Source organism: Lytechinus variegatus, chromosome 3 (genome assembly GCF_018143015.1).
Source record: "Lytechinus variegatus isolate NC3 chromosome 3, Lvar_3.0, whole genome shotgun sequence".
In the NCBI taxonomy this organism is placed as follows: domain Eukaryota; kingdom Metazoa; phylum Echinodermata; class Echinoidea; order Temnopleuroida; family Toxopneustidae; genus Lytechinus; species Lytechinus variegatus.
In genome coordinates, this window is record NC_054742.1 from 73,964,907 (window position 1) to 73,991,319 (window position 26,413).

At 36.7% G+C, this 26,413-nt stretch overlaps 1 protein-coding gene across 1 annotated transcript in view; it reads left to right on the plus strand.

The window, feature by feature from the left end:
- The window catches only part of LOC121411906 (fibrillin-3-like), a 101,832-nt gene that overhangs the window by 63,407 nt on the left and 12,012 nt on the right, over positions 1–26,413 (plus strand). The window contains 14 exon segments of the mRNA XM_041604796.1: positions 3,761–3,922; positions 6,256–6,384; positions 14,148–14,330; positions 17,507–17,635; positions 18,674–18,853; positions 20,118–20,249; positions 20,958–21,131; positions 21,668–21,799; positions 22,498–22,668; positions 23,763–23,891; positions 24,347–24,373; positions 24,376–24,516; positions 24,989–25,117; positions 25,560–25,739. Of these exon segments, the coding sequence (XP_041460730.1) occupies positions 3,761–3,922; positions 6,256–6,384; positions 14,148–14,330; positions 17,507–17,635; positions 18,674–18,853; positions 20,118–20,249; positions 20,958–21,131; positions 21,668–21,799; positions 22,498–22,668; positions 23,763–23,891; positions 24,347–24,373; positions 24,376–24,516; positions 24,989–25,117; positions 25,560–25,739 (1,998 nt within the window).

Genomic DNA, 26,413 nt, shown 5'->3' on the forward strand with positions numbered 1-26,413 from the left:
AACTTTCAACCAATGCCAATCCTTGACTAGTAAACCTGTAATCGTATGTATTTCACCGAGGCCTAACACAATATTTATATGAAAAAAAACCAAGTGCACACCTAGTTACCATGAATGCGTATAGCATTTACATTTATTTGAATGCAGGATAAAAGAGCATTGTCGCTTAAATGCTTTGCTCACGGGCACAGGTGCCGCGGCTGAGGATCGAACCCCGGACTTTCTATGTACAGTCAGGCGCCTTAGACCACTCGGCCACGGCTCCTTTATGATGCTAACAATCATGGACCTACATGTAACAATCAAATATCGTTCCAATCAGTGATGCAACGTTCTACCGTTCCTCAGACCCACACCCCGAGAAACTAGCTACATTCCAACTCTATCAACTCAAGTTTATCAAGACTCCTGTCAATGTGGTTCAATTCTAATGCTCCTTTTTCGCTTTTCCCTTTGACATCATTTGATAATGTTGCCAATTTTTCTTCTTGTCACTTTGAGAAATCCCCCATCTGTTAAACATTTGTTGCCAGTCTCTCACTTCCCCCGACCACTCTGTTCTTGTTCATTGTTTGGTTTGAATTCGAAACATTTAGCCAGTGATTCACCGTCAGGATGATTGGGCTGTGACACCCATGGTGTCACGAAAATGGAGGCACCGCCTTCCTCTGTGCCAAGAACCTGAAGATTCGCTTTGATCAAGTTTTAGTTGCCATTGCTTCATTGGCTTCTTCATAGAGCAAATTCAATTATTTTCTACGATCCCTTTGCGTTTTCTTTTATTTACGAATCTTGATATAGAAAGGGGTTACGGGAAATCAAAATCAGAACAGCAATTAAACTTCAGACAAGGATGATTTTGAGATTTTATTTCTCTAGGCTCGCATCAATCTGTACCTATGTTGAATTGTACCCTTTCTTTTTATCCCAAAGATGACCATAGGCGTTATACTCTCGTGAAAGGAACCTCATTTTTTAAAATATCGATTTATTTTAGATAGCCGTGACATTAATGTAAGATGAATGAATATCGAGCTGCTGTAAGTAGGGCCTTCTAAAGACAAGGTGGAAAAGGGGATTTTAGGTAACTCTTGAAAACTGTTGATTCACGGGAGATGCAGTAGGATAGCTCGCGACAGTTGTCCAGGTTCTGGCTTTTCACGTCCAGTCATAACTGTGCACTAATTTTCAGATCAATTTACAGTACCGCCTCTTTTCTTGGCTAGTTTGAACTAACAAGTTACTTTGATTTCTTCCTGATTGAATATCCGGGCTGGCAAGAGAAAAATGAATTCGCTGACAGTCGCAACGCGGTTAACACGCAAGAAAAATAAGAGTTTTCTTACGAGTTTAAAGCGATATCCTGTGTAGTATGTACCCCAGGGTGTTTGTAAAAGTTGTCATTTCCAAATCCTAGGGAAATCTCGAATGGTGTTACCCATAATTGTAATGTCTACTTTTTGGTAGTTTTTATGCCTTTCTCTAAAGTTTTCAATAATTTATAAAGTGAGATATTACAATAATTGATATTGTAGCTTTTCTTGTAATGAAATTTGTGGTCCCCTTTGAAATATTACCTTTGCTGAAAATGCTGTCCAGCCTATGACAGAATAAGAATAGATAAATAAATGAAATGAATATTGGGTTAAGTATAACATGCATGTTCGCCTATATTTTGTTTCTACATGGTTTCAATTTGATGGAGGGGATGGAATGATGAAACACATAATAATTTATAAAGAAGATAGAGAAGTTAAAGAAAATATAACGAAGAATTACAAAAAAAAAATAGCGAGGTGTCCTTTTGCCGCTCCCGTAACATTGATTTTAGGGTCATATTTTTACGATTAGAAACTTAAAAAATGACAATAAAGGACAGAAATATAATTATGTACGATCACATTTTTCTCATTTGAATCTCATCTCAATCCAATTAGATTGAAAACAGACTGATTTGAAAAACGATGACAAATGTCAAATAAACACTTTTAAAGAACCCTCGCCTTACCGAGCCAGACATTCTCCTTCCTCTGAACCTTTGGGTAGTCAGAAACTCAGAATCGCACCAACGGACCCATAGCATGCATATGAAGTTCGTGGGAGCATTTCATTAAATGAATAGACTGTGACTTTTCGCTGACAAGTGTTAAAAGCTTCCGAAACCCTAGCTTCTGATTGGCTCAGAGCAAATTTGTCGGCGAAAATCACTGACAAGATGATACATGAAACATGGTTCATCTTGAAATGAAAACAAAGAGAGAGATTGATGGGGTGCACCATTAATGAAAAGACGTTATCTATTCAAATGCGACATCATGTTTTGTTGCCTTGAATGTGATGGGTTTGGTCAAATGTTCCTGAAAATGTTCTCCGTGAGGTATGATTAATGTGACCGTAACATGAGGACCAAGTGTCACTGATCGTTTTCGTAATGATGTAGGTCATGTTGTATAATCCTGCATAATGTGCTTTGTTAAAAAAATGTCAAAGAATTCAACAATGTAGTGCAAGGTCATCATGTTTACGAAATATGAGTCAATGTTGTAGGATTTGTCTTTCCGTCTGTCTGTCTTCGGCGCTAGACTTCTCTGATATCCAAAAGATAGCATAATGTGCAAATTTTGCATGTATTGAATAACACAACAATCTTTAGGTAGGTAACTCTGATAAAAAAACACGAATGTATGTTTGACAAAACACGTTAATTTTCTTGCAAAACGAAGTAATTTGACATACACACCTGTTTGGTACTTCTGGGTAAGATGTATTTATGATCCTTGCCGTGATATTTTGACCTTTAGGTCTGTTCTGAAGTTCAATCCTAAACAACGAAAGTATGTATGAGTCTGAGATTATGTTTATAGTGACAATGCGTGTGTAGTAGTTCGGAGCTCAATATAAATGATGATTATTTCCACACCAAACGAAACCAGTAGTTGTGATAACAAATATGGAGAATTATTCTAACGTAAGATAAAAATAGTATAACCATCGCGATGCATCGTTGCAAACTTCAATCGTATGAAAACATGCAAAACATCATGCATTGTCATTACGTTCGTTCCAAGAATAAATATTTCTCTGTTATTGATATTTAACTTACAGACGAAAATGAGCGTAACTAAATAATCATAATTTGAATCATGATCGTTTCGAAATTACTCGTTGTTTCGCATTTTACAATTCATCGAAAATATAGTTATTGTAAAATAATGAAATAATAGGAGAGCACGGGGCTTGTGCATAAAGGGGCGAGACCGCCCACCACGCGATTCTCAGCTTCGCGATAATTGGACGACTCTCTTATAATGATAGTGTTAAAGAGAGAAAAATGAAACCAACGATATAAAAGAATAAGACAAAAAGGTTTTACGAAACATTTCGACCAAGCATGTTTCCCCCCAATGTTGTATGAGAATGTGGTCTGCGTTAGATTTATCAGTTTTCAAAAACTGGGGAAATACCCTTTATCGTCATTTGTCTGTAAAGTTCAGTGAAAAAAAAACAGAGCCTGACCCCCTGAGTCGTATCTGCTTCTCATCCTGACAAGACCAATCGCATCATAATAGATAGACAGATATATACTAAAACAAGTAATACATTTCCATGTAGATAGAAGAGTGAGAAGAAAATATGGCGGACACTTCCCACTCTCCCCTATCAGTTCTTCTCCCAAACGTTTCATTAAATCTTTCTCATAAATATTATTTACATATAGTACATTTACCCGAGAAAATATTTGTTATATCTTTTTATGCAGATTTGAAGACATGTTCTCAGCGGCCATGTTTCCCCCAAGTCACGTGTGCAACCCAGGAATTAACATCGACCGATATTCCATACCCAGCCGACGGGATGCTCAAACTCTATCAATGTGGACCCTGCCCGCGTGGGTACCGAGGTGATGGCGAGACTTGTGAAGGTGAGTTGATTAGGGGTGATAAATGATACCATTTTTCTAATTCAATTTTACTTCCTTATTTCCTTCATGGACCTATAATAGGTCCATGTTTCCCTACACCTGTCATCAATTCTGTTACCTCTCTGCTCTTGTTTCTTAAGTTGTAATTTACTTCTACTTCTAGGACGAAATAATATTTCCTACTTTTTAATAATCATCGATCGAGTGGTACTTTTATTGCTACTTCCTCTCTTAAACTTTTTTTCTTTTTCTTGTCAAATTTTAATAAATCCTTAATCATGTGTACTTTTTTTTAGCCAAAATGACTCGTAGATATTGGTATGGGTTTTGAATCTTCAACCGCACACCCCCGTCAAAACCAAATCTAAGTACCCCCCCGCCCCCCCCCCCCCCCCTGGGGGTGAATTGGCGTCTTTGCCTGCCTGGAATTCGATATAAATGTTATCTTTTAGATGATTTAAACGTCTATTTTCTCCAAAGTAACTCCCTAGCGCACTAACATTCTTCCCTTTCTTCTCATCTGTTCCTCTTCTGTCTCTTTCTCATTTCTTCATCATTATTCTCTTTTTTTTCTTTTTTTCCTTCCTTTTCTTCGTCTTTCTTTCTTTTTTCTTTCTTTTTTCTTTCTTTTTTCTTCTTTTTTCTTTTTTTCTTTCTTTCTTTTTTCTTTCTTTTTCTTTCTTTTTTCTTTCTTTCTTTCTTTCTTTCTTTCTTTCCTTCCTTCCTTCCTCCCTTCGTCTTTCTTTCTTTCTTTCTTTCCTTCCTTCCTTCCTTCTTTCCTTCTTCTTCTTCTTCTCCTTCATTTTACCTTATTGTTCTTCTTCTCATTATTATTATTATACTTCTTGTTCTCCTTCTTCTCCTTCATCTTCCTCTTCTTTTTCTTCTTCTTCTTCTGCATTTTCTCAAAATTTGATTTTGTATTTATATTTACAATATCAATCCTCATATCACTTTAGTCTTGAAACCAATTCTGTAAATAAATCGCTTCTCAAGTCACCTTTGGTGTTACAAACATGTTTATCAATTTCTTACCTATTCAACCATTAGTGCAAATCATTCATTCAAACAATCATTTAAAAAGTGTTGTCTTTCCGGATGTGCAGGAAAAAAAAAGTTTAAGAAAGAACAAAACTTGATATAATCGTCATTGGATCATTGGTTTTCATTCAGGTGAGGCATCAAAATAGACACAGTATCATTGTGGCTACGTGGTTTATCGCTATTTTTTCATGCTTGATCGCAATGAAAGTCTCGATATTGAACTACATTTTGAATATGCCCGTCAACCAAATAATTGTCAAACGTTCTTCATATTTTTTTCTTTATGATATGACCCTGAAAGTGGTTACATTTGTCTATTATTGTGGTCTAAAATGTAAAAAAAAAGGGGGGGGGGTAGATCGCCGATTAGTTCATCGATTCGAACTTCATTTACGGTAAACATGGTTAGCCCACCAACCAAATAATTTTCAAACATTTTCTTTTAACTTTCTTCATGGTACGACCATGAAAGTGGTTGACTTTGTTTATTAATGTGGCCTGGAGTGTACCTAAGGGCAAGGAAAACACGTCTCATATTGAAATGTGACTGATTTTATAAAATGTAAATTAATAACAAAAGAGGAATTATTTGCCCTGTGGTTAGTCTTTATTAGTAATATATAAAAGTTATATTAAATCGTATAATGTCATCTTGAATTGAAATGATTGTTAAATTGTTGTTTATGCTTTTGTCACGTTATTTTCCTTCAATTATTCCCTTTGCTGTTAGTGGGCCAATGTCAACATTATTATTTTGTAGACAGAGGTAGAAAATTTGAGTGGCGTGTGTTTAAATCAGAATAATCTTGTGATCTTGTTTTGGTCTGTTTTAAAAAATTCAACAAACTTTGCATATTTCCATTCTGATATGATGAAAATGATATAATGGAATTTGGGTAATAATAATAATAATAGGCATTTATATAGCTCCATCTATCTAGAAATATTCTATTCCGAGGCGCGTTGTTATTATTGTTATTACCCCGGCTTTAGCTCGAGCTGCCTCTCAGCGCTCATGCATTCAAGGAATTAATCCTACCGGGTACCCATTCACCTCACCTGGGTCGAGTGCAGCACAATGACAATGTGGATAAATTTCTTGCTGAAGGAAATTATGCCATGGCTGGGATTCGAACCCACGTCCCTCTGTTTCAAAGTCAGAAGACTTATCCACTTGGCCACAACAAGAGAGGCTTTTATCTTGTGACTATTGTTATTCGTCCCTACGAAATTTTTTCGACAAACTTTCCGATTTCTCAAAAATCACGATCTGATTTTGTATATCCCAGATATTGATGAGTGTGCCGAAGGAACGGATTTGTGCGACGAGGAGGCAGTTTGCACAAACACTCCAGGGTTTTACAGATGTTCTTGTAAGGAAGGTTTCACAGGGGACGGATTCTCATGCACGCCTATCGGTAAGACTTTGCAATTATTTTCATTTCGCTTAGCAATACTTTTTTTTTTTTGGGGGGAGGAATGGTTGGATTGATGTACCAGGCTACACGGATGTCAGGTTTGGATTTTATTTAAAAGAGGAGGAAAGGTGGTGGGGTCCACCGACTTTGTTTGCCCCCCCCCCCCTACAAAGTGTTCACTCTCCTTGAAAGGGGCCTATTTTGCCTCCAAGAAAAGTCGACATTCTAAAATAAGAAGAAACATATTTCCTCATTTTACACAGGGTGGGGCAATATCATCTTGAAGGGGGGGGCGACCTCTTATATCAACTTGAGGGTGCATATGCCCCCCCCCCCCCCTCCGTTCCTCTTGATCCGTGCCTGCTTATGTATAACCTGCTGTTGGCTAGGCCTGAATGCTTTTAATTTACCAAATGACCTACATCTTAACGTCCAATGCGAGGGACCTTATTATGACAATGAGGTATAGGAAGATGTCAATTACCTAAGGAAGATGTCAATTACATAAGGAATATCTATCCTCGGCTGCCCCTACGTGGAAAAGGATGGAAAAGAGCCCAAGAGTGACAACCTTTTCCACCCTTATTCAAAACGCTGTCAATTCCTGGGCCCTTTTAAATGGTGATTTACCCCTTTTCGACCTTTTCACTTTTAGCGTGTTGTTATGATTATGACGTTGAATGTACCCCCTTCGTCTTATCTATTTATAAAGAAAAAGTAATTACCATAACATGTACACAATTGCTTGAACATCCCTCTGACTGATACCAGGTCCATGGTTATACTGTCTTCTTTTTTCGTCTCACAATAGTTCCGTTGCGTTTCCTTAAATATCCTTGATGAAGTTTGCGGCTGTTGGTGGGCCCTCTTCGTTCATTTCCATTGTTTCCATGCTGGTCACGTGATCCAGCTGTCCCATCAAACACCAACTGTTTCATACATTGCATGTTGCAAGTTTTGAATGTTTTTTTTCTTACATTTACCCCCCCCCCCCCTCTTCTCTTCGTCATTCTCGGTATTTGTATGCATCTTCATGTTATGTAACTTTCTGTAAAATTCTGTCACGTATTTATCCTTTATTTATGTGATGTAATGTGAGTTTGTCGTTCAGAGAGAGAGAGAGAGAGGGGGGGGGACTGGGTGTGTTCATGGAGGTGTGTGTTGATGTGTGTGTCTGAAAAGAGGGGGAGAGGGGGGGGGGGGGAGACAAGTTTAGTCTTCAAGTAGTTCGATTACGGCATTTTTTTTTACTTTTTTGTTTTACTTGTTTGCTTAACTTGTTTGTTCAATCGTTGCAGAAGATGGGATCTCGGATGGTGGTAGGTTGAAAACTCGTTTTCAAATGGAATGTAAATCCAATTGAAGAATTTTCTTATTAAGTTACGGTTTATCAAGTTAATTCAATTGCTTTAAGGATGATGATTAATTTTGTCAAACCTTACAGCATACAAATTCTAAATGATCTAAATTGTTCATGCATTTGTTTTAATGAAAAGTATCATTTTTAATCACAGTTCTATCATGGGAGGGGGGGGGGGGCAAATGACCAATTCGGTAGCATCTACATGTATCAACAAATTACTCGCATATTATACAACACCCTGAGTCAAATCGTAGATCAACAAAGTTGGTGTTATCTTTCATAAGTTTCTTCTGAAAGAGAAGTAGAGCATCTTGAACATAGATATATTATTAGATGAGTCAAGCGGGACCTCTTTCACCACATTGAACTCGATTGGCTATGCATCATGAATAGATACACATGGATGAAGAGTAAGTGACAAGGGACGGTGTCCGGTTACCCCCTCTCAAACCGCTGAAGACCGGAGATAGAACGGGAGTATCGGGATGACAGGAAACCGGATGCGGTCGGGGGGGGGGTAGATAGGCAGAGGAGATGGAGGAGGGGGTAATGGGTAATGAGAATGAAGGGGAGGGGACAGGGGTGGGTAGGAGGGGTGATAGGACGAGGGACGGGGGAGGTGTTAGGGAATGAGGAGGAGGAGGGGGGATGAAATGAGGGTGAGGATGGAAGAAGAGATAGGGGAGTAGGGAGGAGGAGGGGATGATGAGGATAGGGAGGAGGGTAGAGGGGGGAAGGGAGAGAAGAAGAGGGGGAGGGGGCAATAGTGAGGGAGCTGAAGAGATAGTGCCCTTGGAGTTGGGCACAAGATGCCGGGATTCAAAAGAGGGGGGGGGGGGTCAAGGGGAAAGGTTGATAAGAAAGGGGAATAATAAATCGACTTTCGATTTGTTCTCATGGTGTCCATTGCAAATCTTTCCATCTTTTGACATGTTTGAGAAAAAGGTTGAAGAGTAGAAAATGAAAAATAGCTAATGATAAATGGTAAAGAAGAAAAAAAAACATGAATTTAGTACCTGTACAAAAAATTTATTATTGAGAGGTTATTTTCAATTTCAGCGTATCAATATCCCTTGGTACCTGCCCAAGACGTGTGTTTCCGTAACCATGGTAAAGGTCAAACATGTAACTGCACTTCTCCTCCTCCCGATTTACCCAAAATGCCTTCCTTTTGCCATGGTGAGTATTTAGAGATTCAACAATGGACGACTATTTCACTTGAATTTTTAATTATATTTTGGCCATGTGCTAAAGTCGAATGTCACAAACCTTATGAAGTGCCGTCCGATATCGTCTCAGTAACATTTCCTTGGTAAAAACATGAATTTAGGTTTGATAAGATGTTATAGGCCTACTTGTGATTCTTTATAGTTTCCGCGCATACAGAATTCTTGTATTTCCTTCAAGATCACGGTTAAATCTGATGAATGCAGTAAGACTTAAATCAAAATAGGCTTACATTCATTCAAATAGCATGATTCATGAGCACTAAAACGAGGGTGCTATGAAGACGGGGGAAAGGGGCTACCCCATGGATGGGAATATGGTTCCTGGGGGACATGTCTGGGGGAGTCCTCGAAACAAAAACAACTTCAGGTAGAATAAAATAAACCTGTAACTCAACAGAGATGACACACTATTCCACCCACACAAATGTCACTAATAGCTCTCTTAAAATGTGTTTATAAGAAACGCCTCCAACATGTCCAAGAACATCGAAGAAGTGCCCCGTGCCTCAAGAACAGGGGACTATTTCATGAAAGTTGTCAGCACTAACAAGTTGTCTTTCTCCGACAGTTACCATAGTGACAGTCAGAGTGGCCAGTGCCAATCAAAAGCAAGAATTTCACTAACAGAGTCAGCACTGACAATTTAATCAGTGCTGACGACTTTCATGAAACACCTACCAGATCCCAATTTTCATAAAAAAATAAATTACCGTCTGATTACTGAAATAAGTTGTCAAATGATTAAAAGTTTATAGAAATCCGGGCAATATCGCTTGCTGATTATTTTTTTAAACTGATTAATTGATGATAGTCATTTGTTGCTTAATTGTTAATTAAGTGATGTTACGAAGCGCCGTTGTTTACAACTATCAGGGACTATTCTGGCCTAGTGGCGCCGAACGAAAGGTAATAGTCATCGTAAACTTCAACTACTTAGAATTGATTGTTTCTAACTAACTTTAGCGGAAATGAGTGTACATTTTTATTTCTTCACGTGTCTCTGAATGACAGGATAGTTCCGATAATTTGTAGTTTTATATCTCATCAGGATATAGCTACAACTATCAAGAACTTTACAGACACGTGCTAAAAAGAATCACTTCCAAGTCTGAAAAGTTCACCGTAAACTGGGCTGAAATCGAAAGAGAAGTAACAAAAAGGCCTTCAAAATGTAATTGAAATCGAATTGGCAATAGCCACACTTGTATTTATTCATCATTTAAACTCGACTGGGTAAGTTAGTTGGTTTAGTCGCTGACAAATGTTTCCCCAGAGTCTTCCAACGGCATTACCATTACTGATGGCTTAAAAGCTTGTGCGTGCATATGAATAACCCATCAAAGTCGAAACACCATCCCGTCCACCTGTCCCCAACCCGTTCATACTGGCAGCGCGACTGTTCGTTATAAAGCAGTTCCATATTTCAGACTTTTCTGAAAATAGGATCCGTATCGGATATAACTTTTACCATAATGGTTTCAGAGAAACATTGCCTTTAGTCATGACCTTGACATTTGCGGATTTACCCTGTTTCGTGTCATGGATTAAGCTGTGATAGACAGCGTACATGCGCTTGTTTCGCTTTCCTGAGATAGGCCTGTCATAGCTCCTTTCATCACTAAAATACACAAACGCCATAGACATGAGAGACGAATTCCGCTGATAATTTAACTTGAACGAGTGTCCACTTGTTACTTTTAAAACACGTCACCCTGAAGGTAACATTAAAAGTTTATAAAAATAGATCTTTGGAAGTAAAGCCTTAGGCCTACGGCATGTAGGGTGATTCTCAACTTAAACTTTAGCCGTTTTATACATTTATTTTTATTCATGTTCATCTAGCCTATGTTGTATCCTCATTTACAGTATTGTTTGGTGATACTTATTTCCTTATTTATAAAACAAGCCAATGTATTCAGTAAGAATAGAAGCTTCCCCTAGATATGATGATAATAATAACGATAATGATGATGATGATGATGATGATAATAATAATAATAATGATAATAATAATATCAATGATAAAAATAATGTTATATATCACTTTATTTGCAAATCTGCATATACGCCCATGACACTTCCCTATAAAGAGAAAATGCAGGGCAGTAAAATTCACTATACAGAAGAAAAAAAATCTTATAATATAATACAATAATCAACATATCACATAGATCTAGAAACACCAGTAAGTGCCTCTGAGGGACTACAACAGGCAATAATAATGATAATAATAATAATAATGATGATGGTGATAATAATAATAATAAATATAATCATAATAATACTAATAAAAATAATAATATTAATGATAGTAAGATAATAATGATAATAAAAATACATAATAAACAATAAAATAAAAAAAGATAAGTAGAGTACTTTGACATCCTACCTCATCATGCTCATTGTCAGGTCATCATTCAAACCATATTCGGTGATCTATCCTGAAGGCTCCTTTCCAATTCCATAGAAAAATATATCTATTTGTGAGTCACAGTTGAAGATCAAATTTAGAATTTGGAAAATCCGCCATCAAATCTCGGGAAAACCGCTGCTCCAACATTTCACCTTGCAATGTTCCCTTTCTGTAACTGGGGGGAAATCTGTTTTTCTGAGCTAATTTAACCCCGAATATTTTTTTGTTGTTGTTGTAAAGCCACAGGTTTATCATTAAATCCGAATTTTTCAGGGGAAAAGTTGTCTGTGATTATTAGTGTATGATTTTCTACTATGTTGATATTAATCATTTATGATGATCATATTCATCATTAATTCTATTAATCAATTCATGCAGTCCTATAATTCAGATGAACACGACGAGGGCCTTATGTAAAGTATCAAACTTAACACCATCAATCTTTCCATGTCTTCATTTACTTTTTAAATGATAAGCCACATTGTATCAATCTTGTTACATCAATAACAAAAATAATCAAGGGATTGTATGACAATTCGCTCATTGGCGACGTGTGGGTAATTTGATATGTGGCAAGACGGCCTTAAGTTCATGTCATATTCTTCCATTTAGAGTTTCATGAGTCTCTTTAAATGATATTTCTACGTCTTTTTCTCCTTTTTCTTCATGTAGTTTATTTTTCTCCTCTCTTATTTTCTTTTCAGTTCTATTTTAAAGTAATCACAGTGGTAGGACCCCGCCTCGTGTAGTTCCGCCCATAATTAGCTCTGCCCATAATTAGCTCTTAGTCAATCACATTTCACGGACTCATTATAGTTCATAACCATATAGTCGGGGTTTTTTTGCATTTAGAATTGTCTTCTGAATGTTTCATTGATTTGAGATTTCTTCCTGCTTTTTTATATTTTCGTGATACCATATTATATAACTTCTCATTATGTATTGATGTTTTCCAGTGATTTTGCGAACCGATCTTGAAATAGAATACCACAATAATTATCATTATGATTAGTAGCGTTTGTAACTTGATTTAATAACTTATTAAACACATCTTTTTGTGCATGGTTATTGTCTGTCTGTTTGTCAGTCTGTCTTACCTGTCTGTCCATCCTTTCGTCTGTCTGTCTGTCTGTCCATAGGCGGCGGAAGCGGGGGGACCTGTCACCTCCTAAATTTGAGGTGGGGGGACGGTCTCCCCTAAATTTTGTTGTCAATTTTTTTTTATCTGTGTCCATCCCAAAATTTCAAGTGGACCCCCCTAAATTTTTTGGCTTCCGCCGCCAATGTGTCTGTTTGTTTGCCTTTCCTGTCTGTCTGTCTGTTCGTCTTTCTGTACGTCCGTCTGTTTTTCCTGCCTGTCTGTCTGATTGTCTGTCAGGTTGTTTGTTCTTTTGCCTGTCTGTCCGTCTGTTGGGCTCTCTGGCTAGGGGCTGTTTCTTCACACCATCCTGATATCATTGAGACATATATCATCTGTTTCTTCTTCATCATCATCATCATCATTGAGTACCCTTTCCTCCACCGCTTATGTCTCACTCTCTCCGCTTATGTCTCTTTCTTTATTATTACTCGCTTCTCCACCTTCACACGTCATTTTCTTATCCCTTGAGCAGTTTGGTGCACATCAGACAATAATAGTTTTCTGTGACAGAGGTATAGAAGGCGTAGTCGCGGGGAATAGAGTTTGAAGCAGGAAACGGCCGCAGGGAACGAGGAGAAGAAGTTCAAAGTTACGCCTATCAGTCACACCAACGAAACCGGCCGATGGTATATCCTCGACAATAACGTTATATCTGTTGTCGTTCTTGCGTTGGTTTCTCGAGTGTGACTGGGGCATACGAGGAAATCATCTGGATATGGCATTCAGACTGGCCAGGAATCTTGGGATAGATAAATTTGTCTTTCTAAGGGGAAGGAGAGGGGCAGTGATGAACGGAAAAGGGTACAAGGGCGCGTAGAACGTGCTGGGGGTCGGACAGAGTTGCCCTAGTTTAATGCTCATATCAGGAGACATCTCTCATCAGATAAAAAACCAAAACCATTGTTCCTTGTGTCAACCTTAAACAACGCAATTTCATTTGAATATTTATGCGCCTGGTGCTCTTATATTCCTTCATAAGATACCCTATTGTAGTGTAGATGTGAAAAAGTTCTCTACTTGAACTGTTGAATATTGATTTTTCAAAGCATGTACAAGATTTATTGAATATCTTTGATTATTTCAACCTGCATATGCAGAAATAAATGCATTGGAATTGAAATAGAGTTTGATAGCACATCCAGATGACGATAACATCTTTATTTCCACACTACATTTTAATATATATATAATATATATATATATATATATATATATTACATTTTTCATATTGTTTTTCAAGTTCTAATTCTAATATTCATTATTTGTTTATAAAGAAAAATAATATTTCCATGGACAGGCCAGACAACTTCAAAGTTTCAAATATCACCGTGCATTTGAAAGCTAAACTCTGCTCAGGGATTTTACGCCTTTTTTTCAAACTGGCACCATGATACCATTGCTCTCAACGCTCATCTGAATATGAATCACCATCATAGTCATCATCATCATTAATGAAATCATTTTATTTAATTGACTTTTACATTCATTCAAATCCCCATTATCTCTTTCTCCTTAATTTCACCTGATTTCTGCTTAATATTTTCTGACTATTCACTTTATAAACAATTTTCTGAACTTAATTCATCAACTGTGTCGTCCATGTTTCCTCATTTAAAGGATGCGACTTCCCTGGCATCGTTCCCAACGGTGAGATAACGCCGGACGCGAATGGACTCAATGGCCAGTATACCGATGGTACCGTCATCGCCGTCAGGTGTCAGTCTGGGTACAACCTCCAAGGGGCCGCCATTAGCACCTGTCTTAAAGGAATGTGGTCCGCTGAGCTTCCGGTGTGCGCTGGTAAGTTTCACATAATGTCGGCTATAGATGAAATGAAATGAAACGGAAAGGAATGGAATGAGATGAAAGGAAATGAAATGAAATAAAACAAAACGGAATGAAATGAAATTACTTTAAATTAAGAATTTGATGAAATTTAATGTAATGAAAGTTAAATGAAAGGAATAAAATTAAATGGAATGAAATAAAAGGAAATGAAATGTAATGCCATGAAATATGATGGAATTGGTAAAATAGAATGGATCGTAATAAAATGAATTGAAATGGGTCGAAATGATATGAAAGTGCATGAAATTAAAGGAAACGAAATGAAATTAATTGAAAGTGAAATGGAATGAAATGTGATGGAATTCAATGGAATAAAATGGAAATAAAAGGGGATTGAATAATGTCAAATTAAATGAACTTCAAATGAAGTGAAATGAAATGAGATGAAATAAAATAAAATGAAATGAATTAAATTAATATGATACGAAATCAAATTCAATTAATAAGATTAGAGTTATTACAATTATGCTGAACGAAAGGCCATGAGATGATATGGAATGAAACAAAAAATGGACTGGAATAGAACGAAATGAAATGCATTGCTGTAAAATGATGATTGATAAATGAAATCAAATGAAGTAATTTTGCTATGGAATGAGATTAAACAACGATCTGTAATACAACGGAAATAATTTGAGATGACATGCGATGAAATACAAAGATTAAAATGAAATGACGTGGCATAGAAATGGTGGACGAAATTGAATGTAATGAAATGAAAATGAAATTAGATTATAACGACATACAAGAATGAAACGGGGTTTGTGTGGAAGTGAAATGATCAAGTAGGATTAAAAGGTTAAGTCTAATCTTTACCCTAAAGACATCGTTATGTTCCATTACACATGGGATCTTCATCTTGGATGTAATACATCGATTCATTTGCATAAGAAAGGGCAAATGAGAGAGTTCAACCATGATTAATGAGTTTGTCTTCATAGATACATTATTTTGGGTTAATCTCGATTCAAGAAAATATTATTAATCATTAATTCAGACGAGAGGTCCTATAGGTATGATCTAGGATGAGAAATTATTCTTTATGTACCATAACATATTTTTAGTAATTAATGATAAATGAGAGAAACGTTGACGAATTTTGGTTATGGATTGAGTTTTTCATTATGGAGAGATATTGCATTTTTCTCGATTCAATCCTATTTTTAAGCAGTCTGAATAACTAGTATTTTCAGCGGGTGAATATAGAATTAAGACTGTTCAAAAGCCTGTGACAGTTGTATGTTTTTATAGATAAACATCCTGTTACTTTAAGGTAAATACCACTTCCTTCTGTAGACCTGTTTATACACAATTTTTTTTCTGGTTTGCCAAAGGGTTGTCACAATTTAAGTACGATTTAGTATGATTCACTTGTACCTCTATCATATAGGGAAGCGCCCCTCCCCCCCTTCGCTCCTATAAACGCTAGTTGTTTCATCATTTGTTTGGTGGCATGTCTGTCATTAATATACAATAACTTTGGGTGAGGTTCTCCATGCGAACAGTATCTGTCAGCATCGTTTAGAGCTGCTAGACCGCCACTCGTCATACTAAACACCGCTAGATAATAACAATATCTTTTAAATCGAGGAGTTCTCCTTGGTATTATTCAGTAAACATGCATCAAGGCATAGGTTGAGATGAATGTTTTAAGTTTATATTTTTGCGTGCGCACTATCTTTGTAGATATTTACAACAATGTGTTTTTATAGACTGTGTTCTCCAAAACGATCCTACAGATGAAACATGATAATTGTTTCCACACATGTTAGTATATGATTCATAATTGATCATCTGTTACCATTTGCAAAGTTGTAGGCCTATATGGAGTACCAGTCCGCGATTAATGTTTCGTCTGATTAGTATTCAATGATAACGATGGTGGCTATGATGATGATGATGATAATGATGATGGTGATAATGATGATGGTGATGATGATGATGATGATGATGATGGTGATGATGAAGGTGGTGGTGGTGATGATGATGATGATGGTGATGATGCATGCATTATGGTGATGATGATGGTGATGAAGATGATGATGATGATAGTGGTGATGAAGAAGGGGATGATAGCGATGATGATAATAATATTTATATTGATGACATCGTTTCATCGCCATTGTAATTGCTCTATAATCTCTGATACGTACTCACACTATTCTGCACTTTACCATGATCTATCGGCATTTTTTTCTGGATTACATTCGTATTAGAGGATTATAGAAGGGGGTAAAACGATGCTTTCTAAGAATGTCTTCCTACCCCTCTTTCGATCTTAAGAGACCCCCACGCGACATCGCGTGCACGGCACAAGCAGAGCATCCTCACCTGACAAACGTTAATCAGAATTTTGTAATCCTTATCCTATTCCTTCCCTGTATTTCAAGGAATAGAAATATTAACATTGAAACATTTTAGGGTGATACGAGATTGATTAAAAAACACAACAGGAAGTGGGTAGTTTATTTCTTGGTTAGTGTGTCTTCCGATTACCTGGAATCTTCTGAAAGAACTGTGTCACTTGCTTTGTTTTTGTCAGGACCGTGGCTCATGGAAACATGAATGTCATTCTTAATTATCATAGACTGGATGTCAGGTACACGGAGTGACACAAGTGTGGAACTGATCAAAAACTAGATATGAATTTTTCTATTGCACCTCTTCATATACTTCTATGCACCTTTGATCGCCCCTCTCTCTCTATTCTACCCCTTTTCGTTCTCTTCCTTTTTTAAAATACTATTACCTACCCTCGTTCTGTGTTTGTATGTCTGTCTGTCTGAATCAGTATACCATTCTATCGATCCTTCACTATCTTTCTCTGTCATTATTGTGACTGAACTACTTTCATTCCTTCTCTATATCCTTGCCATTTAGTGAGAGGGGCAACTTGCCTAATGTTCTGCTCTGATTGTTGGCTTTTGCACCCCAAGAAACTGGGTCATATTTTTAATGTTTTCGACCTTCTTTGATATTTTTGCCCATGTATTTTACATAATTTGTCACTAAATCTTTCCTGTTTAAATTTCATTCATGCATCACAGTGTACTCATATATCAATACCTTCTTACTTTTTAAATTGATTGCTTGACTGTCTATTTTATTGCTTTAATGTCGTTTTGTAGATATCGATGAGTGCCAAACGGGAGGCGGTGCCTGCCACGAGCATGCCACCTGTGTGAACATTCCGGGCTCTCACCAGTGTGTCTGTAACGACAGGTACACAGGCAGTGGCATCGTATGCTTCCCTCTATGTAAGTGACATTTTAATTTTCCCTCAGGTGAACATAGTCTGTTTCCTTTAGGTCTCAGGCACACCAACTTCACACAGACCATTGGTATCATTCAAAATCATACGGTATCTTTGATCAATCTGAAGTCTGCTTTATTAGTGTGCATGTGACTTTTGGGGAAAGGCGCAAAAGATGGTGAAATAATCCCTCAACAATTAACATGTCACTGATTCATTTTCTTGTTAGGCTAACATAATATCTGAGCAAGACTTCTATGGCATCTTTAAAATGGGTGTGTGTTTTTTTAAGGACAAGTAGAAATGTCATGATGTTTTTGCAGTTTTCTACAAAGTTATCAAGGTTCATAAATATTGTTTAATCTATGATTTTGAATTATATACGAAGTGCTTCTTGACAGCAAAATTTAATATCTCTCATAGTTTTTTAGTATTTTCAGCAGAATTGCAAATAAATAAATAGGCAAAGATTAATTCATTCATAATGGAATGGGATGATGATCAAGACTCACCTAATGCTCATTTTCGGATGAGCTATCGTGATAGGGCATTGATATAGATAGAGAATTTAGGAAAATGTTGATTATTAATTTAGATGTATGGATGCTTTTTGTTGAACCTTTTTTTTCAAATTTCACGATGGTATCTATCTTTAGAGTGGCAGTCATAATTATGGGATTTAGGACAAACATTGACCCATCAATTTTAGATGGATGGAGGATTTTTGGTTTAATCTCGTTTAAACAGTTTGTTTTTAGATTCCTCTGTGGTATTTACATTTGGATGGGCAATCATTGTATTTATGAAACTGAAGACAATATTGACCGAGCAATTTGAGATGGACAAAGGCTCTTTGTGGCTGAATAATTTTCAATCTTCACTGATGTGGTAAATTTTCAATTTTCACTTTGGTGTCCCTATGCTCAGATGGACAATCATTAAATTATGGAATTGAGGAAAATATTGACCAAGCAATCTTAGATGGATAGAGGATTTTGTTAAAATCATTGAATTTGTTCATTTTTTAAAATCTCAATTTCAGATTGCACCATTGATGAGCCGATGGAGAATGGTAGGATGGTGCCAGCGGCCATTGTAGGAGCGGAATATAGTGACGGTGAAGCTGTGGTTTTCGAATGCAACGATGGATTCCTCATGGTCGGCTCTCTCACCAGCATGTGCGAATTGGGAATGTGGTCAGATCCATTCCCTCAGTGTGTTGGTAAGCGATTCTCTTTTAAAAATCATTATTCCACATGCATTTTTTTTTCTGCAACACCATACTTGAGAAATATTTTTAAGAAGTTATGGCTCAGTGGATAAATCTCCAGATTTTGAAACTCAAAGGTACGGGGTTCAAATCCCACCTAAGAACTTGCATCCTTTGGCAAGGTAATGATCATCCATATTTGCCATTCTTATAAATGATTACCCAGTAAGAAGGATTTCCTTTAGTGGTTGAGCGTGCTCCTGACCAGGGTAGTCGTGCTAATTAAAGCCGGGGTAATAGCATGTATATTCCTTAAAATTATTGTATCTAGCTCTATTTTTCCAATCAAATTGGATCTTACAAAATGACTATGACATAAATGCATTCGACAGAATTAAAAACATTCTATATTTCCATTCCAGATGTTGATGAATGCACCTTTGATGCTCTCAGTTATGGTGGAAATAAATCATTCTTCATATTTGTTGTAACTATTAATGAATGCACATTGGATGCGATGAAAGATGCTAATGCGAACGCTTTCAACAGATATGAGCATTGTGTATCTCTGTTTCAGATATAGCTGAATGCATAATTGATTAAACTATTGATTCAAATATGACTGCATTCTAGGAAACAGAAAGTTCTTGATTTTTGTCGCAGTTAATTGTTGAAAAGGGGGTCACTGAAGTAGGTTTGGACTTGGATACTATCTAAATGCAAAAGATCTAGTCCCTATAATCACACTCCTTTTGGAGTGATACTAGGTACCAATCCCTTTTGAGTGAACTGTACATCCTTCTATAGTGCATTTTGACTCCTTTTTTAGTGAACTGCATGTGTCTCTTCTTGCAGTTCACTCCAAAAGGAGTCATAATGCACTCTAAAAGGATGTACAGTTCACTCCTAAGGGATTGGTCCCTAGTACCACCCCAAGAGGAATGCGATCAGGGACTAGATTAACTCTTTTGCATTAAGAGAGTAAGAATCATTGTGTTCAATAAAATAGAAGTTCTTAATTTTTGTTGCAGATGTTGATGAATGCCCCAGTGATGTGGCTATATTGATAGTGATCAATCAATGTTCTTGATTCTTGCAGATGTTGCTGAATGCACTGTTTATGTTGCTATTGATGGGTGTATGAAATGCATTCATTCAAGACATATGTTCTTGATTTTGTTACAGAAGTTGATGATAGCACAAATCATTTTGCTACATTGATAGTGACATGAATACATTCAATAACAAATTGATGTTCTCTTCATATCTGTTGCAGACGTTGATGAATGTGCCACCGATGCCACCCATGACTGTGATGTGAATGCATTCTGTATCAATAATCCTGGTTCGTTCAGATGTGAATGCAATGTTGGCTTTTTTGGCAATGGCAAAGTTTGCATTCAGATGGGTAAGGAACATACCCCTTGGAAAAAAAATCTATGATTGCTGAATATCTTAGATATAAAGTTTGACTACCTAGACATATTAGGAGCATTTTCGTACCCACATTTGGGGACAATAATAGAAGTTTAATCATTATTTCAATTTGAATCGAATTTCCCTTTTAGTCTGTTAGATACATGTAGCAGTTATACTGTTACAATATGTGAAATGTCCCCCCTAAAAAGAAAACATGATTGCATAAGTTTCATCCAAATGGGAGTTGCATTCATTACCAGAGAGAATGTCCAGAAAATTGAAAGATATTGAAAGATTTTGTCTCCAGCCACGATTTCAATAAAATCCCCTACATTAATGTGTTATTTTTATGAAAATAACCACACTGACCAATGACTTCCAATATATGTGCTTAAGTCATTTCTTGAAATATTGATAAATATTTGAATAATGAATTATTGAGTAACAATTTTACTAAGCTTCTGAATGATATATTTCACATATAATATGTTTTAGAACGAAATTAACACCACTTTCACTTAGATTACCTTTTTCATGAGCACGATGTGTATATATTTTAAACAAATGATTTACACAAAATTATCGTTTCGGGAAGTTGAAAATCCCTTCATGATGTCATAGATAACCGTATATAATTATATTCCATGTTAAGATTAGATATTTCCTGACCAACTTATGGTTTATTCTCTGTCTATAGACATGACATCTTGCGCTGATCAGCCTTGCTCAGAAGGTGTTGTCTGTACGGATCTCGATCGGGAGGTCGTCCTCGCAACCATAGACCTCAAGAATCCTACCACTGACGTCATTACATTTTATAAATGTGGCGACTGTCCACCAGGTTACCATGGCGATGGGGAGAATTGCGTTGGTAGGTCAGAGTTTGGTCTACCACATATTTATCATTTTCATACATAGTAAACTTGAAAATCAAATTTTGATGAAGGTCATTTAGAATAAATGTGAGAATGCTTTAAAGAGTCTTAAAGTGATCAATAAATCAGGCCCATGGGGTGAAGAGTGATATACTCTAAGGATTCTCATTGCTTTTCCAACATCCTTTTCAAATTCATGACGTCATCTTATACATATTCTAGTATGATTCAGGAATTTATTTTTGACAATGTAGCTGGTTGATTTGAGCAGCAAAATATAATTGTATTTTTACAATTCTCATTGATTTTTGGGGGTCTACAGTTAAAATGGTATTAAATGTATTTATTCCTCTTTTTTCCTCTTTTTTGAAAATCGTATTTTTCATTTTAATCCAAGAATAAATGTGCAAATGGGCATCTGTAACAATAATCAATAATGCAAATTTTTATCACACATAGATATAAATTATACAATTTTTTTTTATATGATAAGTTATAGTTGAGTAACTATTTTTTAATTGAATTTCTTCAGATATTGATGAATGTGCAGATGAGAGTACATATCAATGTGACGTCAATGCACAGTGCTTCAATTTACCTGGTACTTACATATGCACATGTAATGACGGTTACTATGGGGACGGTAAAGTCTGCATAAGAATAGGTAAGTTTCACCACTAATAACATCAACAATGAAAACAATGATTACACTGGTAAACGTGGTGATAATGAGGAAAACAATAAAAACAACAATATAAGACAATAGAACAAATTATAAAACCAAATGCAATTACCACAGAAATGGCAATCACAATGACAACAGTGATAACAATGATGACAGGAACATTGACAAAAACAGTACGACAGTGCACAGAAACAACACATCAATACCATACTGATACATAATAGGATAATAAAAAAAAACTATTGGTTTACAGCTGAGAGGGGGACATAGGGAAGTGTATGTGAGAGAGAGTTTGTGTGTGTGTGTGTGTGGGGGTAGGGATGTAAGGTTGTGTGTGTGTGTATGCGTGTGTGTGGGAGAGAGAGAGTTTGAAGGAGTCAAGTGAGAGGGGGAGAGACGGAAAGTGAGTGAAAGTGTGTGTGGGAGTGTGAGTGAGCGACATGTGTTTTGTAAGCTAGGGGAGAGAGGATGAGTATTTGTGTGTGTGGGGGGGGGGGGTCAGAGAGAAGGTGGAGATACAAATTTTGAGGAAGAGAGACACAGCTAGATATGAGATATGTAGATCTCACTTTACTTCTCAAACTTCAAGGTTTATTAACGAACTTGAATATTCAGCCTTCTTGTATAATGGCTTGTCAAACTGAATCAATACTCTGAATTTGTCCCTCTTCTCAAAGATCCCACGAGGTGTTCTGACCTGCCATGCTTCCCCGGTGCACTGTGTACAGATCTGAATCGTGGTACAGTCCTCGCCGGTGTCAACATCACGGCGCCACCACCCATCATTAGGCTCTACCAATGCGGTGATTGCCCTCGAGGATTCACTGGCAATGGCTCATATTGTGAAGGTATGTTCTAGCATTCTAAGTTGGAGGGGGAGGGTTCAAAGTACCCACCCCCTGACATCTGTTGGTAGCCTCCTGTTTTTTCCATGTCAAAATTTTTTTGAAATTGCTTAATTCTTCTGCGTCAGGTGCCCACGGTATAAGAATATTTCAGAAATAACACAGTTTAGTTGATTTATGAATAATCCACAGGTCATATACAAGTATATTTTGTAAATTGCTTCATTTACAGTTCTCTTATTTCCCCCCAAAGTTTCCCAAACCTGCCCTGATCAACCTGGGATGAAAGATCATTTGTCCATGTACTCATCCTCGTATGTTACGGAACAGCCTTTTCCTTAAGACAATAAAAATAATGTTTCACTTCTGTAACTTTAAAAAAAAAAACATAAAAACTTTGCTATTCAATTCTCTTTAATTTCCTTTGAAATTTCTCAAAAATTACCTTGAGCACCTTACAGAGTGGATTTGGCACAATATAAGTCCAGTTTGTTGTTATTATTTCTATATTTGTAAAGCAAGAATTCCAATATTTCTTGAAATGAGGCACTTAAAAGCAAACTGATCAAAGTGAATTAGATTTAAATCATCTGTCGCAGGATTTATTTTCCAAGTTTGAAGAGAGTTTATTCCTTAAAAAAAAAAAGAATCAAGATTCTGCTGAGAATTGTGGTTTTTGAATGGAAAATGAATATATTCTGTTTAAGAAAATGAATTATATCTGTTCAAACTTACCTCATCGTCACAATAGCAAATTCTAGATTGAAACCCTTTTTCATATAGATATACACAACACAAGTGCAAAATATGTTATCCTACTAGTTTCTAGCACTATAGGGGTTAATTCTCTCATTCCCCTGCAGCCTTCATTCACGAAATATAATCCAGTAGTAATTGCCTTCAAATATTTCTTTCCAATAAAAATACAATTTCAAAGGAAAGACACTGCTTGTGTGCAGAAAATTGTTAATCGAAGCGAAGATGCTTTCTTAATTAATTGATAATTCCAAAGGAAATTTCCTGCCCCAAAATTGGGAAATTTGTAATTTCTGGATTTAAACTAGGTTTCTCTTACTTTCTCTTTGTTTTGTCTCCAGATATTGACGAGTGCTCTCTGGGAACTGACGAATGTAGTGAGAATGCAGTTTGCAATAACACCCCCGGACTTTACAACTGTGTCTGTGACAGAGGTTTCTATGGCGATGGCCGAGTCTGTATTCCTATTGGTAAGAAGAGAAATTACAACGGCAATGTTAAGGTCATATATCATATTTGGATTCACGGATGTTGCTTGGGTAGATGTCTGTGGAGTCATTGCACTGATCATTTGAAATTATGCCGATGATAAGACATACTTTGTTATATAGCCGGCCAAGTGCTTAACACTTATTTTGTCAGAAGTGCTCTACAGTAACAAGGCTAAATTAACCTGGCACTAATGGAGGACCTGTTACACACATTGGATTTCAAGGAATATATTTTGGCAAAGCCCCCCCCCCATTTATCTAATTTTAGAGGAAAGGCAATCGGTACATTCCCCTCAATAAGCATCAGATTTACTTTCACATATTATCTGTTTTTATGGAATACATATTAACGTAACAGCAACTTGATGTCCAAACTTGATTGGGTTTTCATTGAGACCCCCTAAAATTGATTTCTCATTTCTGATGTTCTTTAGATGGAACCACATGCAGCGATGACCCTTGCTACCCGGTGTTCTATGCACTACTCTAAGTCGTCGCGAGACTGTCGAAAACATAGACCTTGACAATCCTCCGGAAATCATTCGTCAGTATTCCTGCGGACAATGCCCACCAGGTTATCGTGGTGACGGCATCAATTGTACTGGTAAGTTATCTATCCATCTCTACTTTTCTTGAATAGTAATTCTCTATTTTTAGAGGATGAAACCAAACAATCAGAAGGTACAGCCAAGAAATACAGATTCTTGTTGGAACATGTTATTAATTTGCTGTTGGGAAACTGCTGTATAGGTGAGTCTTTCACCTTCTTGTCACATATATGGGATATTTCTTTATGAAATAGGTGTATCAATTTTTCGATAATCATTGTTGAATTCTGCGGTATGAGGCACATGATCGATCCAACTCTAATTGCTCTCAATATCTTACTAATGTCGTTTCTCAGAAGAAAAACAGTGAGTGGAGGGCTAAAATGATTAAAACAATTTCATGAAAATAATCAGTCTATGCATCTTAGAGATTTTCTGCGACAAACTGTTATAAGCTTCTGAAATCCCCCTCTGGACCACTATTGCTTTCATATTGCTTATGCTTTATCCTTTGGGTTGGTTTGACAGATATCGATGAATGCGCCGAGGATCTCTATGAATGCCATCCCTTTGCCATGTGTATCAACCTTCCTGGTGCCTTTGAATGCGTATGTGTGGATGGTCACCATGGTGACGGCAAGACTTGTATACCAATGGGTAAGAGAACCTCTAACATATCTAACCTAATTATCACTTTGGTACTGGGTGTCCAGAAAATTATTAGGTGGACACCAAGTAGTTATTGTAAAAAAAAAATTGATTTTTTTTCTAAAAATAGAATTATGCATAGCAAATCTGAAATACTTAGCTACCAGACTTAACTTAAGTAAATGTGCAGATTGTATCAAGTTGTGGTCAAACTGATTGCCATAATTGACTTTATTAGGACCAAATGTAAATATCTTGAGGCTGTTATGCTCTGTTTTGCACAATAACTGTTTAAAAATGAGTCTAAATGGCTCAAAATTTATAGTAGAATTTATTGTCTGTTAGTATTAAGTTATGTTTTAATGTCACAATTTGTAGTGTATTTTCTTATTGCTACAGTATATGAGTGGTGAGTAATTCTATTCTTTTTATTTAAACTGCAATTTTCCAGACCAAACCTTCTGCACCCCTGATGGCCCATGCTTTGAGGGTGTTGATTGCACCAACCTGAGTCGTTCTGATGTCCTCAGTAAGATCGATCTGTTGACTGCTACTCCTGAGGACATCATCAAGTTTTATCTCTGCGGAGATTGTCCTGGTGGTTACCTAGGTGATGGTGAAGTCTGCCTTGGTAAGTTTCCTTTTAATCTTTGTTTGATCCTTTCATTCTATCTGGCTGTATCTTCTTTCTAGTTCTGTCTGTATATCTTACTCTCTTTCCTCATTGTGTATCTTCCTCTACTTTTCATTTGCTCTCTCTGTGTCACTACTAATTACTCTCTCTTTCTGTCCTTTTTCGCTTACTTTCTTTCCTGTTTCTACTCCGCTTTCTGTCCTTGTCTCTATCTTTGTTTAGGTTATTAGAGTCTTGAAGCTTGTCAGCATTGGTTAAACATTATCTGACAGTCACCATAGTGACCATCGGACACCAACTCTTCTTAACCAAGCATTTTTCCTAAAGTTGTCTATGATGATATCCCCATGAAGATCAATGGCACTAGGAGCCAACAAATTTGAAGTGGACCAAATATGGTGTATAGAGCAAACTTTCAAAACAAAAGTCCTGAGCAAGCAAAAATGTTGACCCTCAATACAAAAGCTAATTTGGGGTTAGATTTTGAAAATGTATTTAGAAAATGTAATATTTCACCTTTTCCCCCTTTCACGTTTTTTCTAGGTGATGGAACTTCATGGGGGGGGCATGGCCCCAAGCCCCGCCCCTTATCAATATGTCAGTGTGTTAAATAACCACTTGCTTTTTAATTTGAAAACCTTTCCCACGAAGTAATTTCAAAATTTCAAGAT